This window comes from Diadema antillarum, unplaced genomic scaffold (genome assembly GCF_040938485.1).
Source record: "Diadema antillarum isolate AM-2024a unplaced genomic scaffold, OU_Dant_1.0 scf00000191, whole genome shotgun sequence".
Taxonomy (NCBI): domain Eukaryota; kingdom Metazoa; phylum Echinodermata; class Echinoidea; order Diadematoida; family Diadematidae; genus Diadema; species Diadema antillarum.
Genome location: NW_027271080.1, coordinates 977929 through 989744, shown reverse-complemented (window position 1 = coordinate 989744; position 11816 = coordinate 977929). Strand labels below are relative to the sequence as shown.

General features: G+C 37.9%; 1 protein-coding gene across 3 annotated transcripts in view; it reads right to left on the bottom strand.

Annotated features, from left to right (window-relative positions):
- Positions 1-207: 207 nt before the first annotated feature.
- Positions 208-11816, bottom strand: part of LOC139723459 (protein tyrosine phosphatase type IVA 1-like) — a 67203-nt gene continuing 55594 nt past the window's right edge. For all 3 annotated transcript variants that reach the window (XM_071634703.1, XM_071634704.1, XM_071634705.1), the window contains 2 exons: positions 870-1075; positions 208-403 (listed from right to left, as the gene is read on the bottom strand). In XM_071634703.1, coding sequence (XP_071490804.1) covers positions 289-403; positions 870-1075 — 321 coding nt within the window. In that variant the 3' untranslated portion in view covers positions 208-288. The remainder of the gene's footprint in view (positions 404-869; positions 1076-11816) is intronic.

Here is an 11816-nt window from a genome sequence, read left to right as displayed (position 1 = left end):
GGATGGCTGTTTTGTTGGAGCGCGACGACTTCAGTCGCTCTCTAAAACACAAGTGGGAGGTCTTCGGTATTCGTTGGCCTTGTTCTTTTTGAGATCAATGGAATCATATGCCTTTCTGTTCTGAAGAAGCAGACTTTGGGGGGGGGGGGGGGGGGGGAGGTGAAGAGGAGGATAAGGAGGATAAGGAGCAACGAGAGAGGATGCACAGGGAAAAAAATATGACGATGGGCCATCAAGCGATGGAGATCATGGACCAGGCAGGCAGCTGGACGGGGCGGAGGAAGCAAGTCACATGACGCAGCAGGACTCGCCCTTGCCGTTCTTCGGCTGCTTCATGCGCAGTCGCGTCTTGTAGCGCTCCAGAAAGTAGAGCTGCTTGGCGTTGATGGCGCCGCGACGCTTCCTGTGAGAGGCGGGGGAAAAGAAAATAGGAAAAAAATATGCATAGAACATGTATAAATTGAGCAAAGATGCTACACTTTGATAATACTGTACAGTCATAGCCTTCAATATTCACTCATCTTGTCATTCCAAAAACATTCAGTTCTGACTAGCCCATGATATGTGAAAATGCAGTCAAAAGCTCCAGTTTTCTTTTTTTCTTCATTTAGTAGCTGACTCTCTAAACAAACCCTCAACATCACAGAAATGAAAGGAAGGTACAATGTAAATCCTAATAGATACGTGTATGGTGTAAATACCACAATAGTTGACATGCCTTTCTGAGAAGAGCTCTTTGAATAGTGCAGAGGAGATTATCAGTATCTGACAGTACGGTTTACTCCACCGCAATGGTCAAACAAAGTCCAGAATTCTTTCTGCATTCTGATTGAAAGGATTTCAGACTTTCAGCATCGGTAAAGACTCACTCTCGCACAAAGGCCACCGCGTCCTCGTACGTCATGCCCGCCTCCATGAGAGCCAGGGCGACCATGAGCGGGGCGCGGCCGAGGCCGGCCACGCAGTGCACGGCCACGCAGCTCCGGGGCGTCTCGCGGAAGCGCACCTTCAGGAGGTCCAGCCACTTGTCGATGATCTCAGTGGATGGGACGCCTCCGTCATCAAAGGCCATGTCCTGGGATTGCAAAGAAAGAGTGAAACAGAGTGGTCTTACATGTACCTTCAAGCAACACAGAGTGGAACTCGTTTGACAGCTTCAGAGATGGTCAAAGACATGCGATGTTGTCCTGTTATATGATGTATGACATTATCTTTACAAGTTTTGTTTTGACAAATGTTGTTTTTTTGTTGTTTTTTTTTTCTAGTGAAAAGCTGGTTTTACAATCTAAAGTGGATATCATTAACCAGGCAGCCTAGGAGAAATAAAGCCATCATTTTTTTCAATTTCTTTTTTGAATGAATGAATGAATGAATGAATGAATGAATGAATGAATGAATGAATGAATGAATGAATGAATGAATGAATGAATGAATGAATGAAAGAAAAACTGGTCTTACTATCCAAAGTGGATATCACTAACCGGGCAGCCTGGAAAACAGGCTATAGGGGAAATGAAATGTTCAAACCCAAAGAGCAGGGAAAATGGATGAAAAAATGAAGACTGAGTTTATAATTAAAACTTGGAATAGCATTGCACTACATCTTTGATTATAAAACAGTTACCAAAAAAACCCCACCAAAAAACAAATAATAAATAGATTAAAAAATCATGTCAAGTAGTTATCCTGTTTGAGTAGTTGGAAGAACTTGATGCTTGCACAGGGTGATCAAAAATCTCTCACAAATCATGACAGAGGCAACATCTGAGACTCTTTTGGGATCATTGAACTCGACCAACTCTGTGTGACTCGCAAGCCAGTACTACCCACAATGGCATAGCAATGGCTGCAGAGGAAGCCGCTCAAGAAAAATACCAAGAAAAACAAACTCCAAACAAAATGTTATTACCTGAATGAACATTTCAAATATCACCTGTTTTTCCTTCACAACCTAAAGAGCTTCAAAACTGAAATGCCAAAAAAAAAAAAAAAAAAAAAAATAAGTAAACAGTGAGGACTTCACATCTTAAAATTCCATTTTTCAATTTCAGTACAATTCTCTCAAGTCAATCACGAGTGTATTCATGCCCACTGTATCACTAGAATCTCTAGAACTGCAGATCTGCACCTACTGTAGGCAAACTGGAGCATTTCAACTGCAATACATACCCCATTAATTCTTATAGTTTCCCCTAAATGCTACTCATATTTCTGGGTTTATTATCAGCTCTTTATTGGTTTTTTTTTCCTCATCAAAGAATACAGTTCCGCCTGCGATCAACATCACAGGATGAGCGCGCTCATATGCGCTCGATTGCGCTCAGTGCGTGGCGATCACTTGCGCGCGCGCTCATCCTTGTTAACAAATTTGAACACGGCGTTTCATCGCATAGCCACAAATCGTAAGAGCGCCAGCTGTTGGCGTACTCGCGAGTAGTAGTACATTGTTCCCTTGTTCCCTACGTGTACGAACACGTGTATTCGTCCGTCCACTGTCATTCTATAATCTTGCGTTTCAGTACACGAATGCTTTTATTTGTGTGTCGTGTGTGTGTGTGTGTGTGTGTTGCGTTCAATTGGCCCCTTCTTTTCCATTTTTCTTTCGGATTTGTATTTTACTTTTGCTAACTGATGGTCGCCAATTTACACCTCATATTGTTTCTGTCACCAAAAAGGAAGGTCAAATCCTCTTCCTTTTCCTCGCATTAAAGTCGGCGCGAGAGTACTCACTTGTTGTTTTAAAGTTCGTGTGACTTTTACCGCTGTTATTCTCAGTGTCTGTTAATTGTACTTTCTTCGTTCTTGCACTCGCAGTACTATTGCGAGCAGATGCACACACACAATTACGCTCTTTGCAAAATCGACAAGATAATCATAATACTAGTAATATTGACAAGAAAGCGTGTCAGAAATGCAATAATAATAGATTCGGTAGCAACATTTCGAACCATCGCTCTTACCATAACCATGCAGCGCTCGACACTAACGGTGGCTAAAAACGCACATCGGGCCACCAAGATTTTGGAAATGAAGATTTTCCCCCAGAATAGTCGGATGTTTGCCTTTACTTTTGGAAGTGAACAGCTGTAACAATCGGCTCCGTCAGAACCTAAAATAAATATCAGATGTTTGCTTTTAATTTTGGAAATGAATAACGGTAATATTCGATTCCGGCCGTATGATACTAAAATAAAATTAATGTCGGATGTTTGCTTATACTTTTGAAATCGAATAATGATAAGATTCAACTCCGTACGGTGCTAAAATTAAAGTCAGATATTCGATTTTGCGTTCGGAAATGAATAAGGATAACATTCGGCTCCGGAAGATGCTGATATAAATGTCAATGTTTGCTTTGACGTTCGGAAATGATTAAAGATAATATTCAACTCCGTAAGATGATAAAATGAATGCCGGATGTTTGCTTTTACTTTCGAAAGTTCATAGCAATAACATTCGGCTTCGGAAGATGCCAAAATAAATGTCAGATGATTGCTTTTACGTTCGGAAGTGAATAGCAGTAATATTCTGCTCCATACGATGTTAAAATAACGGTCAGATGTTTGCTTTAAAATTTCGAAATGAATAACGGTAACATTCAGCTGCTTTATGTTTGATATTTGCTTTGACGTTCGGAAATGAATAACAATAATATTCAAACTCCGTATGATGATAATGTCTGATGTTTGCTTTTATGGCCGAACGTAAATAGCAATAATATTCAGCCCCGTATAAATGTCGAATTTTTGTTTTGGGCATTCGGAAATAAATAACAAAAATATTCAACTCCGTACGATGATCAAATAAATGCCGGATGTTTGATGATTATGTTCGAAAGTAAATAGCAATAACATAGCTCCGGAAGATGCTGAAATGTCGAGTGATCCCTTTGACGTTCCGAAATGATAACAATAATATTCATTGCAACTCCGTACGATGATTGAATAAACGTTGGATGTTTGCTTTTACTTTCGAAAGTAAATAGCAATAACATTCGGCTTTGGAAGATTCCAAAATACATGTCAGATGATTGTTTTTGCATTCGGAAGTGAATAGTAGTAATATTCTGCTCCAAACGATGCTGAGATAACAGTCAGATGTTTGCTTTAAAATTTCGAAATGAATAACAGTAACAATCAGCTGCTTTAGATGGTAAAATCAATGTTTGATGTTTGTTTTGACGTTCGGAAATAACAATAATATTCAAACTCCGTATGATGATAAAATAAATTTATATCTGATGTTTGTTTTTATGGTCGAACGTAAATAGCAGTAACATTCAGCTTCGTGTATTACTAATGTCGAATTTTTGTTTTTGACATTCGGAAATAAAAATATTCAACTCCGTACGATGATCAAATAAATGCCGATGTTTCCTTCTACTTTCGAAAGTAAAGAGCAATATCGTTCAGCTCTGGAAGATGCTAAAATAAATTTTGAACGATCCCTTTGACGTTCGGAAATGAATAACAATACTATTCAACTCCGTACGATAACAAAATAAATGTCTGATGTTGGCTTTTGATGATATCTTCGAAAGTAAATAGCAATAACATTAGCTCCCAAAGATGCTATAACGAAATGTCGAGTGGGTCCGTTTGACGTTCGGAAATGAATAACGATAATATTTAACTCCGTACGATGAAATGCCGGATGTTTGCTTTTATGTTCGAAAGTATCAATAGTAATAACATTAAGCTTCGGAGGATGCTAAAATAAAATGAAATAAGATAAAATATATCGAATGTCCCTTTGACGTTCGGAAATGAATAACAATAATATTCAACTCCGTATATACGAAGTGAATGCCGGATGTTTGCTTTTATGTATTAAAGTGAATAGCAATAACATTCGGCTCCGGAAGATGCTAAAATAAGATAAGATGTCGAATGATTCCTTTGACATTCGGAAATGACTAACTATACTCCGTATGGAACGATGATAAAATAAATGCCGGATGTTTGCTTTTAATAATACGTTCGAAAGTAAATAGCAATATCACTCAGCTCAGTTAGATGCTAAAATAAATAGAGGATGTTTGCTTTCACGTTCGGAAATGAATAACGGCAACATTCGGCTCCGTAAAGGTGCTAAAATAGTAGAAAATGTTGGATGATTGCTTTTACAATCAGAAATGAATAACGGTAACTTTCGGCTCTTTATACAATGCTAAAACAAAATTTAAATGCCGGATGTTTACCAATGTCTGCAAAGTATGTTCCCATCAATTTCTCATTTCAAAGCAAGTTTTGATCGTAAGGCATCAACTTTTATAATAATCTATAAGCCTATTTGCTAAATCTTAGAACTCAGAATAAACGGTATACGATTGAACGGTTAGACGTGGGTACCTGTATCACTTCAGGATACTTATTTTCTACAGCGTATGTTTAAGTAGGACCGATTTAGTTTTTCTTATGTTTTCGTGATTTTTTTTTTTCGGGCCACCAGATTTTACTTTCGGGCCGCCAAAAACAAAATAAAAATCAATGATTTTGGTAACCCGATCGGGCTATATCCCAACCGATGATAGTCGGGCCTACATTTTCACTCTGACACTTGTTTTCAGATTTTAATTCTAAAGTTCTTGTATTTTTCACTGTGCAAAGTACGATAGCGAGCAGAAGCACGCAAATGCGCTCTCTGATTTCTCGACAAAATAATTAGGTTTAGAAGAAAGTATAAGGTAATTGAACAAGAATCCGTTGCAACATTTTTAACAACAATCTGGGCTCCGTTTCATAAAAGATGTGACAAGCTACTGAAATCCTTGCATCTCATTGGCTGAGAGCAATTTTGTCATAGAAATGTGGCAGATGTCACTGATAACAAGTTTTATGAAGCGGACCCCTGATCATTATTGAATATCATACACCTTATTTTATGACACGTAATTCTTTTTTTTTATAGATTTGACTTCTATATAGCGTTAACGTTTCTTTCACTGCTCATGTTCTGACTACCAGTAGGCTGTTTTACTAACCCAAAGGCCTATGTGTGTGTGTGTGTGTGTGTGTGTGTGTGTGTGTTTTGTTTTGTTTTTTGTTTTTGTTAATAGCACAGTACGGCAGCCAGAAGATGCGCGCAAGTGCGCTCTCTGCATTCAGTGGCCGACAAAATTATCAGGTTGAGAAGAGAGTATTAAAAATTAAAGAGAATCCGTAGCAACATTTTCAAAAATTGCTCTGACCATGATTGTACACCTTATACTATTTTGTGTGACACGTGTTTTCCGATTTACTTCAAGCGTTCATGTTTCTTTCACTGTTCATGTTATTTTGAATGTCTGTTTCACTTAGCCATGTTGTGTTCTTTTTTCCGCGCATTCTTACGGTAGCGAGAATATGCGCGCATTTGCGCTCTCTGCATTTTTGACTTCCAGTAGATAATCAGCTTGAAAAGCAGACACAAAAAGCTATCAGAATAAAGCATAAAAAATGACCCACATTCTGTAGAAACATTTTGAGCTATCGTATTTACCATTACAAATCTTCTGTATGACAATTGTTTTTCATATTGCGATTTTGATGTAGCTTTCATTGGTCATGATGTTCTGCATGATGTTGTTTACTAACCCATATCGGTTCTCAGACGCGAAGCAATAAATACGATAGCGAGCAGATGGCGCGCGTTTGCGCTCTAGAGTCTGTATTCTCGACTATAGGACTATCAGCTAGAGAAGGAGACGTTAAGCCTGTAACGATATTGAACAAGATTTCGTAGAAAAAAGGTATTTTAAACCATCGCTCTGACCATGTAATAGTGTTTTTTTTTAACTATTTGATTATGACACTCGAAGTCAGATTTTCATTTTAAAGTTCGTGTTTATACTTTCATTGTCCATGGTGTTCTGAACATCCGATTCTGTTGTACTAACCGGATGTTGTTCCTTCATATTCCGAAGGATCGTTATTCCAAAAGTTAGTCAATCCGAAACACACAAAGTCCCTATGCCTAGAAATGAAAAAGGGTTCGTTAGTCCGAATATTTGTGGCTTTATTCCATATGTTCGTTATTCCGAAGGTTCGTTAATCCGAAAATTAAATAGAGTCCATAACGAACCTTCGGAATAACGAGCCTTATTTTATTTTCGGATAAACAAAATTTCGAAATAACGAATCTTATTTCATTTTCAGACGAATGAACCTATACGGAATAGCAAACCTTATTTCATTATCGGATTAACGAACTTTCGGAAAAACGAACCTTCCGGAATAACGAACTGTAACCGTACTACACATTGTATACTATAGTGACCCATAACGGTTCTACGACAGCGAGCAGATGCACGCAATTGCGCTCTTTGCATTTCCGACAAAATAGTAAGATTGAGGAGAAGCTTTAAAGAAATCGAACAAGATTCCGTAGAAACAGTTTGAGCCATCACTCTTAATATATATAGCTTTATTATTTTGTATAACAGTTGTTTTCAGATTTTAATTTTATCGTTTGTGTAAATTTCACTGTTCATGGTATTCAGAATGTCTACTGCATCCGTTCTGACGTGCAGTGCAAACGCGATAGCGAGCTGATTCATCTGCATTCTCGACAAGATAATAATCAGGTATAGAAAAGAGGACATTAGGAAATTGAACAAGTATATTCCGTAGCAACTTTCTAAGCTATCGCTCTGACTATACCTGCATAATATGATAGTTGTTTTGACATTTTGATTTTAACGTTCGTGTAACTTTCACTGTTCATTGTGTTCTGAACATCTGTTGTGCTATATGCTAACCGATATCGGTTGGACGCGAAAGTACGATAGCGAGCAGATGAACGCAATTTGCGCTCTCTGCATTCTCGACAAAATGATTTGGTTAAGAAAGTACTGAAGTAATTTAACAAGAATCCCTTGCAACATTTTCAACAACGCTCTGATCATATTATGCACCTTGTTTTGTATGACACTTGATTCTTTCTAGATTTCACTCTTAGCGTTCACGTTTCTTTCACTGTTCATGTTGTTCTGACTCTGTTTTGCTATCCCATTATTATAGGCCAGTTTGGTTTTTCCGCGCAGTAACGGTAGCGAGCAGATGCGCGCGTTTGCGCTCTCGCATGCATTTTGACTATAATCAGCTTGAGAATACAGTAATAAGTTATCAGAAGAAAGCATTAAAGAAAATGAACAACATTCCGTAGAATTTTTTTCAGCCATCGCATTTACCATTGCAATAGTTTTATATGACAGTTGTTTTCATATTTTCATTTTAAAAATTCGTGTAAACTTTCACTGTTCATCTAAATATGTTCAGCGATGTTGTACTACTACTAACCCATATCGGTTCTCAGACGCGAAGTACAGTACGATAGCGAGCAGATGGCGCGCGTTTGCGCTCTCTGTATTCTCAACTATTATTGTAGATAATTAGCTAGAGAAGAAGGCATTAAGCCTAAAGATATTGAATAAGATTCCGCCGTAGAAACATATTATTTGAACCATCGCTCTGCCCACAATCTAGTAACAACCTGTCTTTATTTAGCGGCCACCTGTCGACAGTGGTCACCTACTTATAGCGGCCACTAAAAAAAAAAAAAAAAAAAAAAAAAAAAAAAAATCCCCCGCACGAAATTGCTGTTATTATATACTAGTATAGACCCATATACTAGAGTTGGATTGGTATCCAACTCTATGAGTATAACGACCCCAGGGGCCTGTCTTATAAAGACTTGTGATAGAAATCAATCGCAAGTTTTTTGAGAGCTTCAATGCAAGTTGCGATTGATTTGGGGACTTGTGATTGATTTGAAGGCTTTATAAGACGGGGCCCAGAGTATAGACCCTATGGCGGTCACCTATACACAACGCGGCCAGCGGCCACTCATTTTGCATCCCGTGGTGAATATAGGACGCGTATAGTGTATAATAAATAAGTAAATAAATAGATAAATAAATAAATAAATAAATAAAATAACTGAACCCTTAAATCAGACAGTAATACGTTAGCTTTTACGTTCATTGCGTGAATTCTACCGAGTTCTTATAGCTCAGTCACAATCACACAGCCATGATTGACAAAATTAATGCAACACTATAACCTTCGCCGCGAAATGCCGTCTTACCACTAACTTGACTATAACAGATTTAGGCTTTGGTATTAATATGAATAAATGCTATACACACAGGCAAAGACAGCTCCCAATAACATCGTAGAATTTGACCATAATGCCGACTATTTAAATAGGGACAATAATTGGGTACTTGTCTGGGTATTGCTTGTTGCTTAATACGTCGTCAGCTTCGCACAATACAATTATCAATAACCTCAAACTCATTCGTGAACCCCATTCATGTACACCGGTGGTACGAATCAGTGCAGTTCCTCCGGTCTGAAATGTTATAATTATCAAAAATATTGAAAAAGAACAGAAGAAGCCAAAAAATGTGACAATAACAACAAAACCCCCTCCGAAAAAAACATCAAAAGAAGTAATTGTAAAAAAAAAAAAAAAAATCCTCATAGAATAATATAATAGCTGCACAAGCAAACTTATTTCCTTGTTTGTTTGTTTTTTATTTAAGAATAACGTGCGGTATCTTTCATACGATTCAAGTCCTGAAATTCAAAACGGCAGCCGACCTGTCGATATCGGTCACAGGTCCTGTGCCAATAGCGTATACTAACCCATGTGTTCTCAGCTATTACGTTGAAAAAGGGCATTAAGAAAATTTAACAAGATTCGTATAGCAACTTTCTGAACCATTGCTCTAGCCATACAATAGTACTTTTCTCCTTTTATCTTTTCTTTTTTTTTACTCTGCATATTCCTTTCACATTTTGATTTTATCGTTCTTGTAATTTTCACTGTTCATGGTGTTCTGTATATCTGTTGTATATTCATATTTGCATTGTATAACAATTCTTCTGTGATCCTATCATACGTTATCATTTTGAAAGAACTGGCCTCGACTATAGCCTGCACGCTATTGCCAGTTCTTTTTTGCTAAACTATATTTCAATTATCTATTGTTGTGACTTTGTTCACGGTGTTTGTTTGTTTGTTTGTTTGTTAGGTGAATAAATTTCATTTAATTTCATTTCGTATCGGAGACGCGAAGTATATACGATAGCGAGCAGAAGCACGCAATTACGCTCTCTGCATTCGCGACAAGATGATTTTGTTGAGAAGAAAATATGACTAATTTAACAAGAATCCGTAGCAACATTGTACACCTTATGTTGTATGACACTTTTTAGCGTTCCCGTTTCTAGCATTGTTTGTGTTATCCTGACTGTTTCTGGTCTGTTTCACTAACCCAGTGTATTGTGATGCGCGCAATCAAATACGATAGACTTAATCGTTTCGGAGGTGACAAGATTTTGGCAACACATAGGCAACCAAAGTACTCCGATGTTAACTATTTTATGACCATTGATTTGATTTTGTTTCCTCATGGCCATCAAATGCGAATTTCAGTTCTTTCAGTTTTTACCTGTCATTTTGTTTAGTTATTCATAACGGAGGGTTCATAGTTTTCTTTACATATTTGTACTAATCATAACCAGCGTTTTACAGTTCTATTGAGACAATACAGTTTGTGTTTCCCAGCTGAAGAAAGTATCATGCTTTTCTGTGAACTTGAGGGAAAAATTGCGTTTTCAAATGTTTTTGTTAAATAATTTTTCCATCAATTTCACAGAAGGTCCCGGACACAAATTGGTCTCAAATAACCTTGTAAGGGATCGAAACTAGTAAGGGAACATAAGAAAGCAAATTATTTCCTTGAAATTATTATTTGAGTGTTTCCACAACTTCTGTGGTTACACATTGTATTAAAAAACACACCTCATCCAAAGTATACTGAGATAGAACTACAAATCTTGTTTAGTATACTGTTCCCTTACCAGTACTGGGGACTTCGTTCCTCTGTTTACTTTAGTTGTTATTGTTACATTACTACAATAATCTCAAATTATCCTACAATGTAACAAGGTTTCTTATTCCGAAGTGAATTAAGGTTCGTTATTCTGAAGGTTCGTAAACCCGAAAATGAAACAAAGCTCGTTATTCCCGGGAAGGTTCGTTGTGGACCCTACTGTATTTCATTTTCGGATCAACGAACCTTCGGAACAACGAACCCGACGTCCCTAAAGGCTGCGTTCACATAGAAGTATTCGCTATTCGCTATTCGCTATTCGCTATTCGAGCACCGAGTACATCACCATCACCCGCACCGACAACTCACCATCCCATGCAGTGAGGATTTCTTCCTCCTACATCCCACATCCCAGCAAATCTTATTAACAATTTCTAAACTGCATCAGAATGTCAGTCTGCTTGCTTATTTTTGCTAAAGGGCAAATCCAGACCAAAATTGTCATTATTTCATAAACGAGAGACAGTATACGCTGCAAGAAAATCGAACAAGCTCGATTCCCACTTTGCTATACTATTCGCAGCTATTCGGTACTTTTGAATAGTGCCCTCTTTAATATGTGAACCGGTGTGAGGAAATCCTATCGTTCGATTCAAGCTATTCGCGTGCCCTCGAAAACGAGCCCCGAATACCCGAATAGTATACATTTGTACTTCTATGAACGCAGCCTACTAGGACTTTAAAACTGGCGCTCTCCACTGCCTGCATCATTGCTTGCATGGTACGGTAACTCTACTACTACACATCGACACACCCTTTTTGAAACCGACCACTAGTTTTTGGCGCACAGCAGAACGCCTAGTATGATTGAGGGTACCACCTATCGTCACCCTAAGGATCTGCAGCTTGTTTATTCCAAAAGTATAAGACGAATTCGCCTAATTTTTACCTCAAATATGCCATAAATACCGCAGTTTTGAATGTCGTGACCGTC